Here is a 27,137-nt window from a genome sequence, read left to right as displayed (position 1 = left end):
AACAGCATGTTGAGTCCTCTGCACCTTGCATCTCTGATCCTCTCTTTTACTTCTTGTTTTTTCCACTTTTAAGGATTTATGTTATTAGATTGAGCTCACCTGGGTAATCCAAGCTAAATACCCCACCTGAGGGCCAGCTAATTAGCAACATTATTTACATCTGCAACCATAGTTCTCTTTTTGCCATGTAAAATAACATATTCACAGGTTCTGGGGTTAGGATGTAGGCCTCTTTAGGAAGGGTATTATTCTGCATACCACAATATGTCAAGTTTGCTAATCTTTTTTCTGCAGTGTCTAGTTTGTCAGTAATTCTCTCTAGCGTGTTTTTCGTCTCAGAATTTTTATCTCTAGAAATTCATTTTGGGTCTTTTTGTATCTTCCACATCTCTACTTAACACCTGTTAGTAGTACTGACATTCACTATTGAATGTTCTCCCCACAGAATTCATATGTTGAAGCCCTAATCCTCACTGCGATGGTATTTGGAGGTAGGGCCTTTGAGAAGTAATTAGGTTTAGATTAGGTCATGAGGGTGGGAGTACCCATGATGGGTCTAGTGTCCTTTTAAGAAGAGGAAAGGAGACCATGGCTTTGCTCTTTCTCTGACATATGAGGATATAGTGAGAAGGTGGCTATCTGCAAGGCAAGAAGAAAGCCTTTACCAGAAATTGAATCTGCCAGTACCTTGATCTTGGATTTCCCAGCTCTGGAATTATGAGAAACAAAAATCTGTTGTTTAAGCCATCCAGTCTCCGGTATTTTGTGTGGCAACTGGTAAGACAACACCTTTAATCTATTTTTTGGACACATGGAATACAGTTGTAATGACTACTTTAATTTACTTTTCTAATAATACTAACGTTTGTGTCAGCTCTGGGGTAGTTTCATTAGATTGAGTTCTCTTGTCATGATGAATTGTATTTTCCTGCTTCTTTGCTGGTATTTTTGATTGGGTGCAAGATGTTGTGAATTTTACCTTGTTGTGTGCATGGCAATTTTATATTTCTAAAAATATTCTTGAGCTTTGTTCTGGTACATAGTTAATTTACTTTAAAACAGTTTGATTGTTTTAGGGCTGATTCTTCAGATTTTCTAGGCAGAACCAGAGTCACTTTAATCTAGGGCTCATTATTTCTCACTGCTGAGGCTGTACCCTTCTCAATACTCTACTTAGTGCCTGTGGATTATAAGGTTTTCCAGCCTGGTTGATGGGAATAGACACTATTTTTGACTTTGCAGGTTCTTTCTCTGGCCTTGGGTAGTTATCTCACACATATAATCTGATCAGCACTCCACTGAATACTTGAGGGAAACCCTTTGCAGATCTTTGGAGTTCTGTTTGGGCCACTCCCTTCTCTCTGGTACTCTGTCTATAAAAATTGAATTATCTTGGTGTGTTCTTTCTGGAAAAATTTTAAACTACTTAATGGTTAGTAAGTTAAATTTTTCTAGGAATTTGTCCATTTGCCTTTGTATTTCAAATTAGTAGGCATAAAGCTGTCCATAATATTCTCATGTCTTTTTACATCTGCTGAATCTGTTGTCAGGTTTCCTTTTTCATTCCTTATATATTTGTGCCTCTCCTTTTATTTCTGAACCAATTCTCTTATCCATTTTTAACCCTGCTACTTCTTCAGAAACTTAAAATAGTTTGATTACTGCTATTGAAAATGCTAAATAGAAAATTAAATCCAGAGTTTAAATAGGGAAGAGAAATGCAATATTAACAAAATGACTCTGTGTTAAACATTAAAGAGGCCAGTATAGTGGCTCACGCCTGTAATCCCAGCACTTTAGGAGGATGAGGCAGGTGGATCACCTGAGGTCAAGAGTTCAAGACCAGCCTCGCCAACATGGTGAAACCTTGCCTCTATTAAAAGTACAAAAATTAGCTGGGCGCGGTGGTGGGTGCCTGTAATTTCAGCTACTTAGGAGGCTGAGGCAGGAGAATTGCTTGAACCCGGGAGGCAGAGGTTGCAGTGAGCCGAGATCTCGCCACTGCACTCCAGCCTGGGTGACAGTGCGAGACTCCATCTCAAAAAGAAAAAAATATATAATAAATAAAGATACCCTTTCTTTTCTATTCAGGAGGCCTTCAAAAATTTTGTGCATAAAAATCACTTGGAGTGCTTATTTAAAATGCAGATTACAAGGCATCCCCCTCTAGAAAGTAGGCAGCAATAATAGTCCTGGCTATGGTCCTGGAATTTGCCTTTTTAATAAGCACCCAGGTGATTCTGAAGTATGTGGCTGGAAAACTACACTTTGAGAAACATGCTCTAACTTGTGCTACAGACAAAAGACAAAGCCTTTCAAAATCCCCCTGGTAGCTGGTCTCCAGGTTGCATCTTTCAACTTACATCTGTAGCCCTTCTCATCCACAGTTCCCCTCACCTTCACCTTATCCTCAAATAAGCTCTCTGGATGAGGCTCATACTCACTCATCTCCTGCTGAGACAACTTTTTTTTTTTTTTTTTTTTTGAGGCAGAGTTTCACTCTTGTCGCCCAGGCTGGAGTGCAATGGCGCGATCTTGGCTCACTGCAACCTCTGCCTCTGGGGTTCAGGTGATTCTCTGGCCTTAGCCTCCCAAGTAGCTGGGATTATAGGCATACACCACCACACTGGACTAATTTTTGTATTTTTGGTGGAGATGGGGTTTCACCATGTTGGCCAGGATGGTCTCGATCTCCTGACCTCAGGTGATCCACCCACCTTGGTCTCCCAAAGTGCTGAGATTACAGGCGTGAGCCACTGTGCCCTGAGACAATATTTTGCAATAATCTCTAGAACCAATTTTTAAATTTCTAGTCTAGTCAAATGCCTGAGTTTAACCTCAGGGCACTGTTCAGATTATAACAGATCTGTTATTTCCTGGACCAGTAGAAAACGGACCAAATCACCTGGATTTTTGGTTCAGACACTCACTCCAAATGGAGCAGGACTTGAGAGTAGATTATAGAAGTATATATCTTTTTAGGAGCCAGGCCTCTCTAGGGATTCTCCTATTGTAGGTAAAGAGGCTCCTCCTCAGGTAGCTGAACTTCCAGATTAGATTAGTGTGTTCGTCAGGTATGGAATAGAGACCGCGAGGCATCTGGACCTTCGTTGTGCATTCTGGTAGGCCTTCCATATGGCTCATACTGCACCAGATCTGTATGCTGTCTCACTAACCTTCTTACCTTACTGCTGTTGGCTGGTAGATTCCCTTTCTGTCAAGTCTCAGGGGAATCACTGTAGCACTGACAACTTTTTCTAGGGCATCATCACCAGTGAGAACATCTAGGGCCTTACAAAAAGTACTGTCAGATGCCACGTTCTGTTCTCCAAATATTGTGGATTTCCTCATACACAAATGAATATTCTGGTGCATACCAACTCATTTTCTTTATATGAATGCAAAGGATCTTTATTCAAATATTAAAGGATGTTGAAGGTCTCATTGAGATTCTTTTTCTTCAAAGGATAGGAATTGTTGTAGTAGAGGGATAGGTTTGTTGAGGACATTTAGTATCTGAAGAGAGGATTAGTTGGACAGGTAAATTTTCTCCTAAATTTTGCAGACTAATTATAGTATAGAATGATAAAGTATTAGCCCAGGATGGGCCCTTGAAAGTCATTTGAAGCAGTCTCCTAGTAAAAGATACAGACAAGAAAACTGAATTCCAGGAGGCTTAGGTGTTTTGTCAGAGGTCATATAGCTGTTTGGTGGCTGTACTGTAAATACTAAAATATAATTGTTCTGCAATTTTTTTAAATAATTGAGACAGGGTCTCACTCTGTCGCCCAGGCTGGAGTGTAGTAGCGTGATCACAGCTCACTGCAGCTTCAACCTCCTGGGCTCAAGTGATCCTCCCACCTGACCTTCCTGAGTAGCTGGGACTACAGGTGTGTGCCACCATGCCTGGCTAATTTTAAAAAAAAAAATTTTGTAGAAATGGGGTCTTCCTATATTGCCCAGGCTGGTCTCGAACTCCTGGGCTGAAGCGATCCTCCCGCATCAGCCTTAGGGTTACAGGTATGAGCCACCATGCCCAGCCTGCAATTTGCATCTTACTAATTATGAGTCTGATAGACCAGGAGCTGACAGATTCGGTTACCAATAGCCATAGATGAATTGAAATATTTACTAGGGTTGATTATGTCTAACTAATAAAGCTTTATCTTTGTGTTTCAGGACTTAAAGCTGAAAACTGTGTTGAGAACCTAGGTAAGGTACACTTTAAGGTCTTATCCCTACAGTAGGAATTTTATCAGTGACTTCTCATAGGTATGGGTCAGAGCCACCCCACCACTGTGCTGTCATACTGTCAGACATCATTTTCTCAAAGCTAAATTGTGCTACTGCTGGTACCTTTTCCGGTGGAGAGCCTAGGAGCCTTTGCTGCCAGCTCCCCACTGCCACCCTCATTCTCACCCACAGACTTGCCTGTGGCTCTTCTCTCAAACACTGCACTGGCCTGGGCATAAAGGGAACATGCCACTGTCATCCGAGCCTGACCTTATAGGAGTTTAAGGACTCCTTAATTCCCCTGCATCTTCAGCGATTTCCCACTTGACTCCTGTGCAAAGAGCTAGCTCCTGTTCCTGTATTTTCTTATCTTAGGAAATAACATTTGGGAGACCAATGAAGGAATGGCATGAATATAGGTCAAGGAGGGAGGAGAATGGGATGACACAAGGGTAATATGGTCGATTTTAACTTCTTCAGGGAAAAAATAAGAGGATGTGACCAAAAAAAAAAAAAAAAAAAAAAAAACTTTCTTAGAGGACTGTGGGAAAGATTTGGGAAGGTAGAAAATTCTAAGAGTATTAAGGAACAGCATTATCAAATAGGCCTAATAAATTTGAATTGAAGATACCAAAAATGCCTTTGGATGAAGACGTGCTCTGGGTGGATCCTTTTGAAGATTTCCTCATTAGAAAGTTTAAAAACATACCAAAGGTATCAGAAGAGAGACAAAAAAAGTTCAAAAACAAGGGTCTGTGTCTAGCTGTTTTCCTGGCTAGCTTTCCTGTGAATTTTTTTTTTTTTTCATGTAACTTAAATGAATCCACATCCAGAGGCTGAGGCGGGTGGATTGCTTGAGGTCAGGAGTTTGAGGCCAGCCTGGGCAACATGTGAAACTGGCTCTACTAAAAATATAAAAATTAGCCAGGTGTGGTGGCAGGTGCCTGTGATCCCAGCTACTTGTGAGGCTGAGGCAGGAGAATCGCTTGAACCTGGGAGGTAGAGGTTGCAGTGAGCCGGGATCGCGCCACTATACTCCAACTTGGGCGACAAAGCAAGACTCCGTCCCAGAAAAAAAAAAAAAAAAAGTGAATCCACATCCATTTGTGTTTGAATTGAAATTTTATATCTCTCATAATAAACATATTTTTATGTTTCTTAAATATAAGCCAACTAAATCTTTATTATTAATGAACATTTAAAAATAGACTGAACCTGACATTCACATCTAAGCATAGTACCATGTAATGAAAACATGTCTGTATTTCAGAATATTTTCAACCCATCTATGTCTACAACCCTGGTGAGTATGCTCTAATTTTTAAAAATAATCTTGGTTGGGCATGGTGGCTCATCCCTGTAATCCCAGCACTTTGGAAGGCCAAGGTGAGTGGATCACTTAAGCCCAGGAGTTTGAGGTCAGCCTGGGCAACATGGTGGAACCCCATCTCTACAAAAAGTACAAAACTTAGCCAGGCATGGTGGTGTGCACCTGTAAATACAAAACTTAGCCAGGCATGGTGGTGTGCACCTGTAGTCCCAGCTACTTGGGAGACTGAGGTGGAAGGATCACTGGAGTCTGGGAGGCAGAGGTTGCAGTGAGCCAAGATCAAGCCCACTGCACTCCAGCCTCGGTGACAGGGCGAAACCCTGTCTCCAAAGTTAATAATAATCCTCACCTGGATGTTTAATAGCTCTTTCTTGTTTAGCAAATGTATTTCTTAGCTGAAGAATATTTGCAGATAGAAAGCAGTGACTTGGCCTATACGAGAAGAAAAAAATAAAGAAACTATTCTAGGGAAATGTACCTTTCTCAAATGGGAGAATTGGCTTTGTGGAGATCTGAACAACATGGAAACTTTCTGGGGAATACGGGTGGTGAGAATGAAGAGCTAGTCATTCTTGACCAGTTCTGGGGGCTTCTTAGGTACAGCTCTGTATTCAGTCATTGAAATGAACCTATATGACTCCAAATACTCAGACGAAAACACAGAACTCTGCATATCTGCATCTCTCAAATATGCTGATGCTTGATGTTTAATGTTATTTAACTAAAATATGTAGGTGATTAGATGCTCTTAAAGTTTCCACTTGAGGATATATGGCCCAAATCATTTCTTTGCATGTAAGTTCCTTATCATGTGTTTGGTTTATGTGGCTACAGTAAATTTTTCTTTGTTGAAAAGAGAAGAGGTTCTAGCCTTTTTAAAACATGCAATTTGTTTCATGTTTGGGAAGATACTTCCTGTCCCGATAGAAGTGAAGCACTTTACACCTTGAGGACTTCTTAGCAGCCCTTCTTTTTATTGTTCCATTGCAGTCACAGGTTCTACTGATCACTTCACAGGTACTTTAGCTGACTCTTCAACATAGACATTTTCTTGGCTCCTTGAGATCCCTGGTAGACAAGCTATTTGTAATACTTTTCTTAATAGTGGGGGCAGAGAATGTTCCAGCTCATTAGCTAAGGTACATTTAGACTCTGATCGACAACTTAAGTTTAGTAGGTAGTTTCCTGGACATATCAAATGGTTCTTTATAGTCATTCAGTCTTTCCTGAAAGCAATTTTGCTGTAGCAATAGTAACTGCTAGTTCTTTTGTGTCATCGTTAAAACTGATGAACTTCTTTTTTGTGACTCAGGTGAGAAAACCCAGAAGCTTGAAGACCATGGTAAGACATTTTTATACATTTTGGGGGTTTGACTGGGTGCGGTGGCTCATGCCTGTAATCCCAGCACTTCAGGAGGCCGAGGCGGGCGGATCACGAGGTCAGGAGATTGAGACCATCCTGACCAATATAGTGAAATCCCATCTTTACTAAAAATAAAAAATCAGCCGGGCGTGGTGGCATGTGGCTGTAATCCCAGCTACTTGGGAGGCTGAGGCAGGAGAATCCCTTGAACCAGGGAGTTGGAGGTTGCAGTGAGCTGAGATCGTGCCACAGCACTGTAGCCTGGCAAGAGAGCGAGGTTCCGTGTCAAAAAAAAAAAAAAAAAAAAAAAGATGGCCGAATAAGAACAGCTCCAGTCTCCAACTCCCAGCGTGAGCGACACAGAAGACCGGTGATTTCTGCATTTTCAACTGAGGTACTGGGGTCATCTCACTAGGGAGTGCCGGACAATCGGTGCTGGTCAGCTGCTGCAGCCCGACCAGCGAGAGCTGAAGCAGGGCGAGGCATCGCCTCACCTGGGAAGCGCAAGGGGGAAGGGAATCCCTTTTCCTAGCCAGGGGAACTGAGACATACAACACCTGGAAAATCGGGTAACTCCCACCCCAATACTGCACTTTAAGCAAATGGGCACACCAGGAGAATATATCCCACACCTAGCCGGGAGGGTCCCACACCCACGGAGCCTCCCTCATTGCTAACACAGCAGTCTGCGATCTAACCGAAACGACAGCAGCGAGGCTGGGGGAGGGGCAACCGCCATTGCTGAGGCTTAAGTAGGTAAACAAAGCTGCTGGGAAGCTCGAACTGGATGGAGCTCACAGCAGCTCAAGGAAACCTGCCTGTCTCTGTAGATTCCGCCTCTGGGGACAGGGCACAGATAAAAAACAACAACAAAAAAGCAGCAGAACCTCTACAGACGCAAACGACTCTGTCTGACAGCTTTGAAGAGAGCAGTGGATCTCCCAACATGGAGGTTGAGATCTGAGAAGGGACAGACTGCCTGCTCAAGCGGGTCCCTGACCCCTGAGTAGCCTAACTGGGAGACATCCCCCACCAGGGGCAGTCTGACACCCCACACCTCACAGGGTGGAGTACACCCCTGAGAGGAAGCTTCCAAAGTAAGAATCAGACAGGTACACTCGCTGTTCAGCAATATTCTATCTTCCGCAACCTCTGCTGCTGATACCCAGGCAAACAGGGTCTGGAGTGGACCTCAAGCAATCTCCAACAGACCTACAGCTGAGGGTCCTGACTATCAGAAGGAAAACTATCAAACAGGAAGGACACCTATACCAAAACCCCATCAGTACGTCACCATCATCAAAGACCAGAGACAGATAAAACCACAAAGATGGGGAAAAAGCAGGGCAGAAAAGCTGGAAATTCAAAAAATAAGAGCGCATCTCCCCCTGCAAAGGAGCGCAGCCCATCGCCAGCAACGGATCAAAGCTGGTCAGAGAATGACTTTGACGAGATGAGAGAAGAAGGCTTCAGTCCATCAAACTTCTCAGAGCTAAAGGAGGAATTACGTACCCAGCGCAAAGAAACTAAAAATCTTGAAAAAAGAGTGGAAGAATTGACAGCTAGACTAATTAATGCAGAGAAGGTCATAAACGAAATGACAGAGATGAAAACCATGACACGAGAAATATGTGACAAATGCACAAGCTTCAGTAACCGACTCGATCAACTGGAAGAAAGAGTATCAGCGATTGAGGATCAAATGAATGAAATGAAGCGAGAAGAGAAAGCAAAAGAAAAAAGAAGAAAAAGAAATGAACAAATCCTGCAAGAAGTATGGGATTATGTAAAAAGACCAAATCTACGTCTGATTGGGGTGCCTGAAAGTGAGGGGGAAAATGGAACCAAGTTGGAAAACACTCTTCAGGATATCATCCAGGAGAACTTCCCCAACCTAGTAGGGCAGGCCAACATTCAAATTCAGGAAATACAGAGAACGCCACAAAGATACTTCTCCAGAAGAGCAACTCCAAGACACATAATTGCCAGATTCACCAAAGTTGAAATGAAGGAAAAAATCTTAAGGGCAGCCAGAGAGAAAGGTCGGGTTACCCACAAAGGGAAGCCCATCAGACTAACAGCAGATCTCTCGGCAGAAACTCTACAAGCCAGAAGAGAGTGGGGGCCAATATTCAACGTTCTTAAAGAAAAGAATTTTAAACCCAGAATTTCATATCCAGCCAAACTAAGTTTCATCAGTGAAGGAGAAATAAAATCCTTTACAGATAAGCAAATGCTTAGAGATTTTGTCACCACCAGGCCTGCCTTACAAGAGACCCTGAAGGAAGCCCTAAACATGGAAAGGACCAACCGGTACCAGCCATTGCAAAAACATGCCAAAATGTAAAGACCATCGAGGACTAGGAAGAAACTGCATCAACTAACGAGCAAAATAACCAGTTGATATTATAATGGCAGGATCAAGTTCACACACAACAATATTAACCTTAAATGTAAATGGACTAAATGCTCCAGTTAAAAGACACAGACTGGCAAACTGGATAAAGAGTCAAGACCCATCAGTCTGCTGTATTCAGGAGACCCATCTCACATGCAGAGACATACATAGGCTCGAAATAAAGGGACGGAGGAAGATTTACTAAGCAAATGGAGAACAAAAAAAAGCAGGGGTTGCAATCCTAGTCTCTGATAAAACAGACTTTAAACCATCAAAGATCAAAAGAGACAAAGAAGGCCATTACATAATGGTAAAGGGATCAATTGAAGAGGAAGAGCTAACTATCCTAAATATATATGCACCCAATACAGGAGCACCCAGATTCATAAAGCAAGTCCTTAGAGACTTACAAAGAGACTTAGACTCCCATACAATAATAATGGGAGACTTCAACACTCCACTGTCAACATTAGACAGATCAATGAGACAGAAAGTTAACAAGGATATCCAGGAATTGAACTCATCTCTGCACCAAGCAGACCTAATAGACATCTATAGAACTCTCCACCCCAAATCAACAGAATATACATTCTTCTCAGCACCACATCGCACTTATTCCAAAATTGACCACATAATTGGAAGTAAAGCACTCCTCAGCAAATGTAAAAGAACAGAAATTATAACAAACTGTCTCTCAGACCACAGTGCAATCAAACTAGAACTCAGGACTAAGAAACTCAATCAAAACCGCTCAACTACATGGAAACTGAACAACCTGCTCCTAAATGACTACTGGGTACATAACGAAATGAAAGCAGAAATAAAGATGTTCTTTGAAACCAATGAGAACAAAGATACAACATACCAGAATCTCTGGGACACATTTAAAGCAGTGTGTAGAGGGAAATTTATAGCACTAAATGCCCACAAGAGAAAGCAGGAGAGATCTAAAATTGACACTCTAACATCACAATTAAAAGAACTAGAGAGGTGGGCCGGGCGCGGTGGCTCAAGCCTGTAATCCCAGCACTTTGGGAGGCCGAGACGGGTGGATCGCGAGGTCAGGAGATCGAGACCATCCTGGCTAACACAACGAAACCCCGTCTCTACTAAAAAATACAAAAAACTAGCCGGGCGAGTTGGCGGGCGCCTGTAGTCCCAGCTACTCGGGAGGCTGAGGCAGGAGAATGGCTGTAAACCCGGAAGGCGGAGCTTGCAGTGAGCTGAGATCCGGCTACTGCACTACAGCCTGGGCGACAGAGCAAGACTCTGTCTCAAAAAAAAAAAAAAAAAAAAAAAAAAAAAAAAAAAAAAAGAACTAGAGAGGCAAGAGCAAACACATTCAAAAGCTAGCAGAAGGCAAGAAATAACTAAGATCAGAGCAGAACTGAAGGAGATAGAGACACAAAAAGCCCTTCAAAAAATCAATGAATCCAGGAGTTGGTTTTTTGAAAAGATCAACAAAATTGACAGACCACTAACAAGACTAATAAAGAAGAAAAGACAGAGGAATCAAATAGACGCAATAAAAAATGATAAAGGGGATATCACCACTGACCCCACAGAAATACAAACGACGATCAGAGAATACTATAAACACCTCTATGCAAATCAACTAGAAAATCTAGAAGAAATGGATAATTTTCTGGACACTTACACTCTCCCAAGACTAAACCAGGAAGAAGTTGAATCCCTGAATAGACCAATAGCAGGCTCTGAAATTGAGGCAATAATTAATAGCCTACCAACCAAAAAAAGTCCAGGACCAGATGGATTCACAGCTGAATTCTGCCGGAGGTACAAGGAGGAGCTGGTACCATTCCTTCTGAAACTATTCCAATCAATAGAAAAAGAGGGAATCCTCCCTAACTCTTTTTATGAGGCCAACATCATCCTGATACCAAAGCCCGGCAGAGACACAACAAAAAAAGAGAATTTTAGACCAATATCCCTGATGAACATCGATGCAAAAATCCACAATAAAATTCTGGCAAACCGGATTCAGCAGCACATCAAAAAGCTTATCCACCATGATCAAGTGGACTTCATCCCTGGGATGCGAGGCTGGTTCAACATTCGCAAATCAATAAACGTAATCCAGCATATAAACAGAACCAAAGACAAGAACCACATGATTATCTCAATAGATGCAGAAAAGGCCTTTGACAAAATTCAACAGCCCTTCGTGCTAAAAACTCTCAATAAATTCGGTATTGATGGAACGTACCTCAAAATAATAAGAGCTATTTATGACAAACCCACAGCTAATATCATACTGAATGGGCAAAAACTGGAAAAATTCCCTTTGAAAACTGGCACAAGACAGGGATGCCCTCTCTCACCACTCCTATTCAACATAGTGTTGGAAGTTCTGGCTAGGGCAATCAGGCAAGAGAAAGAAATCAAGGGTATTCAGTTAGGAAAAGAAGAAGTCAAATTGTCCCTGTTTGCAGATGACATGATTGTATATTTAGAAAACCCCATTGTCTCAGCCCAAAATCTCCTTAAGCTGATAAGCAACTTCAGCAAAGTCTCAGGATACAAAATTAATGTGCAAAAATCACAAGCATTCTTATACACCAGTAACAGACAAACAGAGAGCCAAATCATGAATGAACTTCCATTCACAATTGCTTCAAAGAGAATAGAATACCTAGGAATCCAACTTACAAGGGATGTAAAGGACCTCTTCAAGGAGAACTACAAACCACTGCTCAGTGAAATCAAAGAGGACACAAACAAATGGAAGAACATACCATGCTCATGGATAGGAAGAATCAATATCATGAAAATGGCCATACTGCCCAAGGTTATTTATAGATTCAATAGCATCCCCATCAAGCTACCAATGAGTTTCTTCACAGAATTGGAAAAAACGGCTTTAAAGTTCATATGGAACCAAAAAAGAGCCTGCATTGCCAAGACAATCCTAAGTCAAAAGGACAAAGCTGGAGGCGTCACGCTACCTGACTTCAAACTATACTACAAGGCTACAGTAACCAAAACAGCATGGTACTGGTACCAAAACAGAGATATAGACCAATGGAACAGAACAGAGTCCTCAGAAATAATACCACACATCTACAGCCATCTGATCTTTGACAAACCTGAGAGAAACAAGAAATGGGGAAAGGATTCCCTATTCCATAAATGGTGCTGGGAAAATTGGCTAGCCATAAGTAGAAAGCTGAAACTGGATCCTTTCCTTACTCCTTATATGAAGATTAATTCAAGATGGATTAGAGACTTAAATGTTAGACCTAATACCATAAAAACCCTAGAAGAAAATCTAGGTAGTACCATTCAGGACATAGGCATGGGCAAGGACTTCATGTCTAAAACACCAAAAGCAATGGCAGCAAAAGCAAAAATTGACAAATGGGATCTAATTAAACTAAAGAGCTTCTGCACAGCAAAAGAAACTACCATCAGAGTGAACAGGCAACCTACAGAATGGGAGAAATTTTTGCAATCTACTCATCTGACAAAGGGCTAATATCCAGAATCTACAAAGAACTCAAACAAATATACAAGAAAAAAACAAACAACCCCATCAGAAAGTGGGCAAAGGATATGAACAAACATTTCTCAAAAGAAGACATTCATACAGCCAACAGACACATGAAAAAATGCTCATCATCACTGGCCATCAGAGAAATGCAAATCAAAACCACAACAAGATACCATCTCACACCAGTTAGAACGGCAATCATTAAAAAGTCAGGAAACAACAGGTGTTGGAGAGGATGTGGAGAAATAGGAACACTTTTACATTGTTGGTGGGATTGTAAACTAGTTCAACCATTATGGAAAACAGTATGGCAATTCCTCAAGGATCTAGAACTAGATGTACCATATGACCCAGCCATCCCACTACTGGGTATATACCCAAAGGATTATAAATTATTCTACTACAAAGACACATGCACATGTATGTTTATTGCGGCACTATTCACAATAGCAAAGACTTGGAATCAACCCAAATGTCCATCTGTGACAGACTGGATTAAGAAAATGTGGCACATATACACCATGCAATACTATGCAGCCATAAAAAAGGATGAGTTTGCATCCTTTGTAGGGACATGGATGCAGCTGGAAACCGTCATTCTTAGCAAACTGTCACAAGAACTGAAAACCAAACACCGCATGTTCTCACTCATAGGTGGGAATTGAACAATGAGATCACTTGGACTCGGGAAGGGGAACATCACACACTGGGGCCTATCATGGGGAGGGGGGAGGGGGGAGGGATTGCATTGGGAATTATACATGATATAAATGATGAATTGATGGGTGCTGACGAGTTGATGGGTGCAGCACACCAACATGGCACAAGTATACATATGTAACAAACCTACATGTTATGCACATGTACCCTAGAATTTAAAGTATAATAAAAAAAAAATAAAATAAAAAAATAAAATAAAATAAAAACACGGCAGAAGGACTAACAAGTTTTAAACTACTTTTGATGGCTTATATTAAGAATCCTTGTCAGAATAAAGGGAAGTCAAATTCTGATTGAAAAAAAAAAAATTCTGGGGGCTTACATTTTGCAAGATACCTCCCTTTACAGGTGGGAATATTTTCATATTTCTTGAAAATAATTTTGCTGTAGATGTAGTAACTGCCAATTCTTTTGTTCCAACATTAAAAACTGATGAGCTTATTTTTGTGACTTAGGTGAGAAAAACCGGAAGCTTGAAGACCATGGTAAGACATTTTTTATAAATTCTGGGGGCTTACATTTTACAAGATACCTCCCTTTACTGGTGGGAATATTTTCATATTTACTGAAAATAATTTTGCTGTAGCTATAGTAACTGCCAATTCTTTTGTTCCATTGTTAAAACTGATAAGCTGCTTTTTGTAACTCAGGTGAGAAAAACCAGAAGCTTGAAGACCGTGGTAAGCCATTTATATAAATTCTGGGGGCTTACATTTTGTAATATATCTCCCTTTACATGTGGGAACAGGGAAGAATGTCATGGTAAGAAAAGTGGGAGGAAGGCAGAGCTCACCTTAGCTTACTGGTTTGGTATATTAGAGACCCTCCTGGATTTCAGGTAGAATTCTTTAGAAAAATGACATAGCAACTCTGTTTCTCCCATCTAACAATCTTTAGGTCATCCCACCAAATAGAGAAAGGTGTGACTAATTTTTCCCCACATTCTTGTGACCCCTAGGGTATTGGGCAGGGCATAACAAATAGTGTTGTTTTTTCTAAATTAAAATGACTATTCTTTGTATTTATTTCTATCTCCAGCAATCTGATTAATATATGCCATTAGCTATATCCATTTGATTATTTAGTACTTCCAAAGTATAACTCATCCTCAAGTATTTGTTTCTGTTTTATTTTTAATATTACTCAAATGGCCGGGCCAGGTGGCTCACGCCTGTAATCCCAGCACTTTGGGAGGCCAAAGCGGGTGGATCACGAGGTCAGGAGTTCAAGACCAGCCTGTGAAACCCAACCAACATAGTGAAACCCCGTCTCTACTAAACATACAAACATTAGCCGGGCATGGTGGCGCACGCCTGTAATCCCAGCTACTCAGGAGGCTGAGGCAAGAGAATCACTTGAACCTGGGAGGTGGAGGTTGCAGTGAGCCGAGATCACGCCACTGCATTCCAGCCTGGGTGACACGACGAGACTCTGTCTTGAAAAAAAAAAAATTACTCAGATGTCCTCACGGGTACCGGGACAGGAACAGTCTCATAAATTACTGGTGAGATTATAAATTGGAACTTTTTTGGAGAGCAATTTAGTAGTATGTATTACTCGTCTTAAAAATGTTTATACCTTTTGACTCAGTTATGACACTTTTGGATATTTATCTCAAGGAAATTAGAGATGAACACAAAGATTTGTGTACAAAAATGCTTATCACAGTGTTATGATAGTGTCAAAAGGCAAAAGTACAACAAATTTAAAGAGATCAATTGGCTTTATTTGAGATTCTAGAACTGGACAACACTTTATTCCATAGAATAAATGTTCCATTGAGCTGAGCACAGAAGTTTGGCTTTAAAGACAAAGAAAAGCCAAAGAAAGTGGAAGCAAAGAACAGAGTATATTAGTTACTTTTAGACAGAACAGTAGAAAAATAACTGATTAGTTAACATCAGTTTATTTCAGGCTACCTTTTTTGTGTGTAAGGATTGAAGCAGCAGGAACTTCCATTTATTAAGCTGATTGAAGATTTTAAACTGGCCTGTTTGGGAAATTCTGTTATTTTTTTTTGAGATGGAGTCTCGCTCTGTCGCCCAGGCTGGAGTGCAGTGGCTGGATCTCAGCTCACTGCAAGCTCCGCCTCCCAGGTTTACGCCATTCTCCTGCCTCAGCCTCCCAAGTAGCTGGGACTACAGGCGCCCGCCACCTCACCCGGCTAGCTTTTTGTATTTTTTAGTAGAGACGGGGTTTCACCGTGTTAGCCAGGATGGTCTCGATCTCCTGACCTCGTGATCCGCCCGTCTCGGCCTCCCAAAGTGCTGGGATTACAGGCTTGAGCCACCGCGCCCGGCCTCCTGATTTCTTAGAAGGTGAGACAACTTAGTTTAGGTGGTGTGGAACTTTAGCATGGGTGACTCCATGTCAATTTTTAGTCTGGTCTTTTGGGGCCTACTGCAGAAACTTAGTCTAAAGCAATGGTCTCCTATAATTTTTATTCGACAGTAGCAAAAATTTAGAAACAGCCTCAGTGTCCAACCGTTGGGTATGGTTAAATAAAATACTATCTATATTATGAAACACTAAACAACTTATAAATCATGTTTTTGAAACCATCTAAAGATAGAAGAAAGTATTCTTAATACAATGGTAAATAATTGGATAGAAAACAGCATATACAGTATAATACCAACTTTTAAAAATGTATATGCGTACATATGTATGCATAGCAAAATGATTGAAATACACCAAAAATGTTAAGAATGAGTAGAGTATTTCTGAGATCTGCAGTTTTAAGAGAACTTTAATTTTTAATAATTTTCTGTATTTTTCCAAATTATAACGTATTATATAATTGGGAAGCATATTTTATATATTACATGTAATGACAATTTTGGGTCAAGGTCTTTGGGTTGAATTTTTAAAAAATGAACAAGAGATGCTTAACTTAGGAGAGATTCTGGGTCACTAGCCTTAGTTTTTATCATCAGTTAGGCTCCAGTGGGTTAAATATCTTCTTTTTGTTACCTTGTCCCCTGCCATTTCTCAAAACGTTCTGAGTTTTCTACTACAGAAGTCAGTATAAGTATAAGGTCAAATTAATTTTCAAGCTGATTGCATTTTTTTACTAAATAGTTCTTATTCTCATCCTTAGGAATAAAAAGTCAGGGGCTCACTGTTTCACCTGGTAAATAATCTATTTACTGAGACTAGCTACATGGTTAGGAGACAATAAGGATTCCTAGTATTAAGAACATTGTGAAAGGCCAGCACAGTGGCTCACACCTATAATCCCAGCTCTTTGGGAGGCGTAGGCAGGAGAATCATAGTGAGTTATGATCGTGTCATTGTACCCCACCACAGCCTGGGTGACACAGTGAGACCCTGTCTCTCAAAAAAGAAAAAAAATATTACTGAGCCTGGAGAGTTTGAGGAATGAGTTAGACTAGAAGAAAGGGACTTCATATATTGAGTTCCTTTTTTTGCTCCATGCAGTGTACCAAGCACTTTTATGTGGTCTTTCCTTTAATCCTCACTAACTACAGATGTAAGAAGTGAATATTTCTTTTGCAAAATGAGAAACTGAAGTTAGGAGGTATTAAATAGTCTGCCCAAAGTCACGGAGCTAATAACTATAATTACAATAGAGCTAAACCAAGCAGAAATGTAAAACCAGTACTGTTTCATCCAAAAACTGATGTATTAGGACTGCCTTCTGAAGATAAAGTTGGAGAGACAGGGGTTAGATTGTGAAAGTTCTTAAAGTCCAGGCTAAGGAGTTTGGACTCTGTCACATGGAGAATGAAGAGCCACTGAAAGATGTTGGTGTTTTTGTTGTCGCTGTTTCTTTTTTCTTTCTCTCTGCCTTCTTTTTTTTTTTTTGAGTTGGAAATGGAGGAAGCATAGACAAAAGAGAGTATTAACAATATAAGATAACTGTTTAATACAAACCAATATTCATTTCTGCCTTTAGGTGTGAAAATCCTTGAACCCACCGAAATACCAGGTAAGACAGCTTTCTATTTATTCCCTGAGCCCAAGAATGAGGTGAGCAGGATTCCCCATGCATTTAAGAGAATACTGTCATGAGACTATTATTCATGAATATTTCCCTTATAGCTGCCTGCCAGTCATCTACAAATATTTAGCTGGGGAAGCGTAGAAAAAGTCCCTTTCCCCCTGTGCATTCATGTACTCCTGGAACATTGTCTCTGGGGCAGGAAAGTTAGTTCTGCTCTGGATATGGCTGAGGGAAAGGCTCCTGGGATCTGGATGCATCAATCCAGCACCTTCCAGGTTCTACAGCTAAAATTATTCAATAGAAACCTAACTTTATGCACAAGTTGACTGTTAGTCTTGGCTAACATCTCATTGCCTGTATCTCCAGGTAACAAAACACGGTATTCTCCTGGCATAAACATGCTCAGTGAAGTGCTGTGGCAGAAGACTCTTCTAATCTTGGTGTGGATTTGTATAATGAGGGTTTATGTAAGCAGAACTTTTAAATAAAAAGCCAGAAACTATAGTGCATTGGGGCCTTGGGTGCTTGCATCTCTTAAGCTCAGCAGACAAGAGTTTGAAAATTATACTCAGTGGAGCAAACTGTAAGTCATTGAAAACTTCCTTCTCATTTAGGAATGAAAATTCCAGAACCTTTTCCACTACCTGGTAAGCAACTGATAGACATGTCAGAGGGGAAGATGCCAGTTTGGGGAGTATAGTCACCATTAGACATGCACGGGACTGTCTATGCCTCATAATTATCATCTATCAAATGTAGCCATCAGTAGTCACATGTACATGACAGGAATATTTGTAAGGACTATAAAACCATAGAATCTCAGGGTGCAAGCCACTGTCCAGTTCTTAAAACCTTTTCTCCTGAGTTCATGCAGTACTTTGAAAATATTTTTTGCAGGTTTTGTTATTATGGAAATGATGATCTGTTAAAGAAGTTAGATATTTGGCATCTTAAAAACTATATCCAGCCACACAGTGCTGAACTTCACGTAACACTGCTGTCAATGGAAGCTGCATGCTGTATACAGAAACAGCGTTTTCTATTAGTTAAATAAAGGCTCAGAGAACATAGGCTCAGAGAAAAGGGTCCAGGACCTCTTTTATATTGACCCCAGTTTGTACGGTCGGATTTATTTGGCCACAACTTTGAAGTGAACCTCTAGTGACACTGATGACACACCTTGTGCATCTACATCTCTTCAGCTCGCTGGTCGTGGGTTTGCACAGTGCCATCACGGGGGTCTTGCTCATCAAACTGTGCTTATCTGAAAGCAGCCAGTGAGCATGGCGGGAGATGAACATGAGCTGTGTAGACAGACAGACCTGGCTTCAGGAAGTCTCTGCCTCTTTCCTCTCAGTAACTTTATATAAGTTACTTCACTTTTCTATGCCTCTGCTTTCACATCTGTAAAATGAGGAAAGCTTCTGTCTTGCAGGACTGGTTAAAGACCTAATGAGATAAAGTACCCAGCAAAATGAATGGTAGTAGCATAGTAGTAAATAGTAGCTGCCTTTGTTATTATCTGAAAACCTCTTTCTTGTTTAGGAATAAAAATGATACAACTGAATGAAAAACCTGGTAATACGTTCTTTACTGGGGGTGGAGGCACCATGGATTCTAAGTCCTTTACCATAATCATTCAGTTAGTTCAGTCTTACGGGGTCTGGGGAGGACATCTGGGCTGTACACTTGCCAATACCCCAGTCTGCAAGCCAGACAACGAAAACGTTGAGAACTTTCAGTGTGAGCAGCAGGCTGCTATTATGGTTCTCTGGGCCAAACATCAGAAAAGGCACTTGATCTTAAACTGGAACAGTTGGCTTCCAGCTGGGCCTGTCTGTTCCAGAATGAGGCAGGCTTCCCAGGGTGAGGGAATCTGTAGACATAGAAATAGTATCATCCAAGAACTGTGAATGAGGACTGTGCAGCGTGCCAATACTGGGACCAGCCATTCTGTGCTCCTCACCGCACTCTGTATCGTCCAATAGGCCACTAGATTTTGCTGGGACTACAGTGTATTGTGCCCTCTCCTGGAAAGCTGTGTGTAGCTTTTAAAAAGGTGATGTGAAAACGGTACACAGGAGCTCATTTAATCCAATGAGATGAATGTTATTGACACTTCAGAGATGAGAACATGGAACATAAGATGATTAAGGAATTTATAATAAGCTAGAAAGAGACACCCAGGACTCAAACTTTTCAAGCTTTGTTCACTTTGTGCTACACTTGTCTTCCAAACAGATTTAGTTATCCACCACTATCCTGGGCACCTGGAATTGCTATTTGGCTTCAAAGCTGTTAAAATATGGTAATATCATAATATTTCAATGCTAGGCACACACTTGGTAGTACAGATGGTCTCCAAGTTACAATGGTTCTGTAAGAATTAAAGAGGAAAGAAACACGGAAAGGTGGCTTGCCAGTTAGGACAGATCTATTTTAGAGAAAACCTGAGAGGCGCCTTCTGGCCGAGTGAGGTTAGAGGCCCACTTTTTTTTTTTTACAGACTAAGAGTTTTTAAGGATTCAGGGTGGGAGAGTTTATGAGAGGCTTGGACTGCTTCTGTGTCTCTTTGTTGTGCTTATCTGGGAGGCAGAGTTGTGTGTGTCTGTTCCCATACATCATTCTGCAGCTGCAGGCATATTCCCCAAGTCTGCTTTTAGCTTCCCTAACTTAGTGCACCTGAAGGGAAAGGAATGTGCTTATTAAGGCCCACCGTTTTACTGGGGCCCATTGTATGAGGGTGAAGTTTGGGAGTTACCCAAGAGACTTTCCCCCCACCTCCCTTTGTGCCCCAGCTGTTTTATCTGTGTTTTACTGTTTGCTCCTTCTGTCTGCTTGTAGTTAGAAGAGGTGATTTCCTTGAAATGCATGAGGCTAGAAAGGAAGCTGGAATTTAAAGTGGCAGTGTTTGTCCGAGATGACGGTGCTCCTGCTCTCTCAGGTTCAACTTAGGATTTTTTGACTTTGCAATGGTCTGAAAGCCATACATATTCAGTAAAAACCATACTTCAAGTACCCATACCATTCTCTTTTTCACTTTCTGTACAATATTCGATAGATTACATGAGACATTCTATATTTTATTATAAAATAAGTTTATGTTAGCTGATTTTGCCCAACTGCAGGCTCATGTAACTGTTCTGAGCACGTTTAAGGTAGGCTGGGTTAAGCCATGATGTTCTGTAGGTTGGGTGAGTTAAATGCATTTTTGACTTTTGGTATTTTCAACTTACATTGGATTTATTGAGACACAACCCCACCATAAGTCAAGAAACATCTGTATAGCATAGTAATTCAGAGCAAATTTGAAATTTGATATTTCTAGCACCAATTACCTCCGTGATTTTATGCATGGCATTCCTCAAAACATTGCATGAATGTTTTAAGGAATATCTGTGAAATATGGATAATTATACCTGGCTAATAAGACTAAGAAGTAAAGGTGACAGTGTACATAAAGCATTTGCACAATGCATGGCACACAGTAAACACTCAATGAATACTAGATATTAATGTACTTGGGAATCTAAGTTCAATATGTAGAAAATACTTTTTTGTAAACCAAATTTTAACTTTTATTTTAATGTAAACACATATTGATGGTAAAAAAAAATTCAAAGAGCACAGATGAGAACAAATTAAACCCTTCCCCTAACCCCACACATAGCCGTAAACCTATTACCCTGCCCCTCAGACCCCCTCCCAGAGATAACCGAGTTTGCTTAATTTTTAATCAGATCTTTCTTTTCTGGATAAACAGATGTACAATATAACTAACTCTAAATCTCTTTATATTTTAGAAGATAAAAGTCAAGGAAATATCAACAATCCTAGTAAGAAATATATCATTTCCTCAGTTGATAAATGCCTGCTTCTGTAATATAGAAAAAGTGAGAAATTTATTTTTCTTCAATAAAGGGAACAACGTTGCAAGGGTCTCAGGCATCTTTTTTTTTTTTTTTTTTTTTTTTTTTTTTTTTTTTTTTTTTTGAGACGGAGTCTGGCTCGGTCGCCCAGGCTGGAGTGCAGTGGCCGGATCTCAGCTCACTGCAAGCTCCGCCTCCCAGGTTCACGCCATTCTCCTGCCTCCGCCTCCCAAGTAGCTGGGACCACAGGCGCCCGCCTCGTCGCCCGGCTAATTTTCTGCATTCTCCAGTAGAGACGGAGTTTCACCGTATCAGCCAGGATGGTCTCGATCTCCCGACCCCGTGATCCGCCCGTCTCGGCCTCCCAAAGTGCTGGGACTACAGGCTCGAGCCACCGCGCCCGGGTCTCAGGCATCTTAACAACAGAGTAGAATGTCACATCCAAAAGCTTGTGTGTGCATGTGTGTGTTGGGGACAGTACAGCTTTGTTTCTTCAATAATCACTTTCCATTGTACCTAGAGTCTCTACTCTTTAGAACAGTGGTTCTCACCAGTCTGGAGACTGGGAGCAAAATATAAAATAAAAAAGAAAATATATATTAAAAAAGAAACAACAGTGGTTCTCAACCCAATTCTCCCTTTTTATAACAAGTATTTTATAAAGTCCTTATATTATCCTGAAAGAAGATCCATAGATAAGATGCACTTGTACCCATAAAAATCAACAACATGTCTAAAGTAGACAGATGTTTACATTTATTTATGCAAATAAATTTGGGAGCGGAAGCTGTTCTATACAGAAAGCATAAGAAAATGAAGAAATACAGTAGATACTAAATAAAAACTGATGTTTAATGTTTATCAAAACTATAAAAAATATTTATACATAAAACTGCTTTAGGTTCTGAGTTTATTTTAAATAGGTTTTAACTTACATGTATGTCTAGCAGTACATTTGAAAGTAGTGCAGGAAATTGGTCAAATTTCATGGTCCAGGAATAGAGCACTGCAGGATATCTAGCCCTCTACCTCCACTCCACTGTTAGCAGTGATTAAAAAAAAAAAAAAATACTCTTGACAATTGTCCAAACTGCCTCTTGGGGCAGTGCTGCCCCCGAGAACCACTGGTCTGTGGTAACATACAGTCATGCATTGCTTAACGATGGGGATATGTTCTGATTAATGTGTTAAGTGATTTCATCGTTGTGCAGACATCCTAGTGTGTACTTACCCAACCCTAGATGGTAGAGCCTGCTACACATGTAGGCTACATGGTATAGCCTACTGCTCCTAGGCTATAAACCTTTACAGCATGTTACTGTACTGAGTACTGTAGGCAGCGGTAACACAATGGTAAGTATCTGTGTATCTAAACATAGAAAAGTTACGGTAAAAATATAAAAGATAAAAAATGGTACAGGTGTATAGGGCACTTAACATGAATGGAGCTTGCAGGCGGAGAAGTTGCTCTGGGTGGTAAGTGTTGAGCGAATGTGAAGGCCTGGGACACTACTGTTACACGCCTGTAAACTTTATACATACTGTACAGAGGCTACACTAAATTCACAACAAATTTTCCTTCAGTAAATTAACCATAGCTTAATGTAACTGTTTTACTTTATAAACTTAATTTTAACCTCTTGACTCTTTCGTGATAACACTTAGCTTAAAACACACGTTGTACAGTAGTACAAAAATATTTTTTCTTTATATCCTATTCTATAAAGCTTTTTTTATCACCTTTCTTTTTTTAACTTTTTAAACTTTTGTTAACAACTAAGGCACAAACATTTACATTAGCCCAGGCCTATACAGGGTCAGGATCATCAATATCACTGTCTTGCACCTCCACATCTTGTTCCACTGGAAGGTCTTCAGGGGCAGTAACATGCATGGAACTGTCATCTCCTATAATAGTGCCTTCTGGGGTATCTCCTGAAGGACCTGCCTCAGGCTGTTTTATAGTTAACGTTTTTTAATAAGTAGAAGGAGTACAGTCTAAAATAATGATTAAAAGTATAGTAACTACATAAAACAGTAACATAGTTGTTTATTATCAAATGTTATGTATTGTACATAATTGTATGTGCTATACAGTTATACAACTGGCCATGCAGGTTTATTTACACCAGCATCACCCCAAACACGTATGTTACGATGGCTACGATGTTGCTAGGCAGTAGGAAATTTTCAGCTCTAATCTTATGGGATCTCTGTCATACATGTGGTCTGTCATTGACAGAAACATTATGTATTGCATGACTGTACTAATGCATGTGTGCATCTGCCTATCCATTTCTCCATGTGTATACATCTAACTGCATGTTTATAACTATGGCAAGTACATTGATAATATGAAGGCTTTTACAAATCTTACTGGCTATTTTTCTTGGTTTTATTTATTTATCTGAGTGGTGATCCCATTTGGATACTTCCAGTCAATGCTTCCCTGTAGTTTAAACAAAAACAGTTTAGGGCAGCATGAAACAGTTTATCCTATGAATGGACTCCACTGCTCCTCTCCACTAGTTCAACTGAAAGGGAAGGCGTTTCTCCAGTAGTGTATGTATGGAGGGAAAAACATTTTTTTAAATCATCTTGCAGAGATTAGTGTTTAAAAAACAATGCAGCTATAGTTAGCCGTCTGTATCCTCTGGGATTCAACCAACTGTGGATCGAAAATATTTGTGGGAAAAAAATAATACAAATTAAAAATCCCCTACAGTATAACAAATACTTGCATATCATTTACATTGTATTAGGTATTATAAGAAATCTAGAGATGGTATAAGGTATACAGGAGGATGTGTGTAGGTATATGCAAATACTGTGTATGCTATTTTATTTATTTATGCTATTTTATATAAGGGACCTGAGCATCTGTGGATTTTGATATCCTCAGGGGTTCTAGAACAAGTCCCCAAAGGATACTGAGGGATGACTGTATATCCAGTTGTATGTTGGTGGTTATCTTGTTTGAAATAGAAGAGACACATAAAAAATGGAAATAGAAAAATTGCTAAAAAAAAACTAGAGAACTTGAACAACAGAAAATCATTATATTGGCTATATAGAAATGTAAAAGCATGTGAAATCCTAGATAAAACCTAGCGTAGCAAACTTTGATGATATATAGTTGACCCTTGAACAACACAGGTTTGAACTGCATGGGTCCACTCATACATGGATTTTCAATAAATACATTGGAAATTTTTTTGGAGATTTGCATCAATTTGAAGAAACTTGCAGACAAACTGCATGGCCTAGAAATATATATATGTCATGAATGCATAAAATATATGTAGATACTAGTCTTTTTATCATTTACTACCATAAAACATACACAAATCTATTGTAAAATGTTAGTATTTATCCAAATTTGTGCACACAGACCATAGGTGGCACCATTCAAAGTCAAAAGAAATGTAAATATAAAGATGTGATATTAAAACTTAACTGCATAAAATTAACTATATTCATTTCATGGCCACCTCCTGTTGCTATTGCAGTGAGTTCAAGTGTTTCGAGTATCCTCTTAAAACACCATGTGTTGCTAAACATCTCCAAGGAGTTCATCTCCAGTAAATTGCACATCACAGTAAAAAGTGATCTCTCACAGTTCTTGTGTATTTTTTGTCATGTTTGGTGCAATACTGAAAACCTTGAATAACACCATGGGACTCAAAGGAAGTGCCACTAGTGATGCCGTAAGTCTCATAAGCAGAGAGAAGTCATGACATTACAAGAAGTTGAATTGCTTGATATGTAGAGTCAGGTCTGCAGCCACAGTTGCCAGCCATTTCAGACAGATAAGTCATCTTATAAACAGATGATGTAAACTTAGGGTATTAGTAAATACAGTACAGTACTGCAAATGTTTTCTCTTCCTTATGATTTTAATATTTTCTTTTATTTTATTGTAAAAATACAGCATATTTTATTTATTTATTTATTTACTTATTTAGAGACAGAGTCTTACTCTGTCACCCAGGCTGGAGTGCAGTGGTGTGATCTCGGCTCACTGCAAGCTCTGCCTCCCGGGTTCACGCCATTCTCCTGCCTCAGCGTCCTGAGTAGCTGGGACTACAGGCGCCCACCACCTCACCCGGCTAATTTTTTTGTGTATTTAGTACAGATGGGGTTTCACCGTGTTAGCCAGGATGGTCTCGATCTCCTGACCTCGTGATCCGCCCTCCTCGGCCTCCCAAAGTGCTGGGATTACAGGCGTGAGCCACCGCGCCTGGCCAAAATACAGTATAATACATATACAAAATATGTGCTAAACAACTATTTTTATCTTTTTAAAAATAGAGATGGGCTCTCGCTATGTTGCCCAGGCTCAAACTTCTGGTCTCAAGCAATCCTCCTGCCTTGGCCTCCTAAAATGCTGGGATTACAGGTGTTAGCCACCATGCCCCAACCAGAATACAGTATATAATACATATAAAATATGTTAATCAACTATTTCTATTACCAGTAAGGCTTCCAGTCAATGGTAGGCTATTAGTAGTTAAGTTTTTGGGAATCAGGTTACATGTAGGTTTTCATTGTGTGGAGGCTGGCACCCCAACACCCATATTAAGGGTCAACTATATATGGAAATACAGCCTGAAATCTGTAGTGAATTACACTTATTTGAAAATTGCTTTTGGCTGGAAGTATTTCAGGTAAGTTTCTAATTGAACTTTAGTGTCACTGTTTACATACTGAGGTTATATTGTATAGGTGGGTGATACTTGATGTAAAAAATGATGTCAGTGACTGTGTATTCTCGTTAACAGCTCCAGGTCCAGTTCCTGTTCCAGGTCCCAAAAGCCATCCTTCTGCATCCTTGGGCAAAATGCTGCTTCCACAGTTTGGGATGGTCATTTTAATCAGTGTTTCTGCTATAAATCTCTTTGTTGCTCTGTAGTTCCCTGCATTGTTTATCTTTCTTGTTCTTTACTTGAAATAACTATAGGGATCCCACAGGAGATCAGAAGGAATGACGTATTTTTCACTTGTTGGCCAAAGTCACTGATAAAATGAGAATTGTATATTTGTTATTCATTTTGCAAATTCAGAAAGTTGGTCCAGATATATGTTACAGAACTTTTCACTTCTATACTAACTGAAAAAAATCCCGAAAACTGTATACTTCCGATTGAATTCAATAAAAGATTTTTAGATATTTCAGAATTGCCAGTATGCTCAATACTGTTAGTGTTTAACATGAATTTAATATCTGTATTAGAACTTTAAGGGTAGTCTACTCATCTCTCTCAGTCTGTTTGGGTTGCTGTAACAGACCACTGTAGACTAGGTAACTTATAAGCAACAGATATTTATTTCTCACAGTTCTGGAGGTTGGGAAGTCCAAGATTAAGATGCCAGCAGACTTCGTTCCTGGTGAGGGCCCTCTTCCTTGTCCCTTCCTCACCATCTCACATGGCAGAAGGGACAAGAGAGAGAAAGCACTAATTCCATTCATGAAAGCCCCACCTTCATCATGACGTCCCCAAATCACCATATTGTTAGGATTTCAACAGGAATTTTTTGAGGACACAACTACTCAGTCTGTAACATTTGCTTCGATAACTGAGTCTAGTTATCTAACCAGCTATACGATCAAGGACCACAGGCCTGCCTTCTATACGCAGTCACCAGTGGGACAGGAACCTAACAGGATGACTGGGACTGTCTTTAAAAGGCTGACCTTAGGCCCTGTCTGGTATATTTATCTGGTTGAACTAGCAACCAGCAATAT

The 27,137-nt window shown here is 40.2% G+C and overlaps 1 protein-coding gene across 3 annotated transcripts in view; it reads left to right on the top strand.

Annotated features, from left to right (window-relative positions):
* Positions 1-26,575, top strand: part of ART3 (ADP-ribosyltransferase 3) — a 45,152-nt gene extending 18,577 nt beyond the window's left edge. Inside the window, exons 4-12 of one of the 3 annotated variants that reach the window (XM_030915816.1) lie at positions 4,180-4,212; positions 5,504-5,536; positions 6,876-6,905; positions 14,011-14,040; positions 14,206-14,235; positions 17,475-17,507; positions 18,137-18,169; positions 21,326-21,358; positions 26,173-26,575. In XM_030915816.1, coding sequence (XP_030771676.1) covers positions 4,180-4,212; positions 5,504-5,536; positions 6,876-6,905; positions 14,011-14,040; positions 14,206-14,235; positions 17,475-17,507; positions 18,137-18,169; positions 21,326-21,358; positions 26,173-26,303 — 386 coding nt within the window. In that variant the 3' untranslated portion in view covers positions 26,304-26,575. The remainder of the gene's footprint in view (positions 1-4,179; positions 4,213-5,503; positions 5,537-6,875; positions 6,906-14,010; positions 14,041-14,205; positions 14,236-17,474; positions 17,508-18,136; positions 18,170-21,325; positions 21,359-26,172) is intronic. The other 2 variants (XM_030915817.1, XM_030915821.1) reach the window with 2 other exon arrangements.
* The last annotated feature ends 562 nt before the right edge of the window (positions 26,576-27,137 follow it).

Source organism: Rhinopithecus roxellana, chromosome 2 (assembly GCF_007565055.1).
Source record: "Rhinopithecus roxellana isolate Shanxi Qingling chromosome 2, ASM756505v1, whole genome shotgun sequence".
In the NCBI taxonomy this organism is placed as follows: domain Eukaryota; kingdom Metazoa; phylum Chordata; class Mammalia; order Primates; family Cercopithecidae; genus Rhinopithecus; species Rhinopithecus roxellana.
The sequence above is the reverse complement of the archived record's forward strand: the minus strand, read 5'-3'. Positions and strand labels throughout refer to the sequence as shown.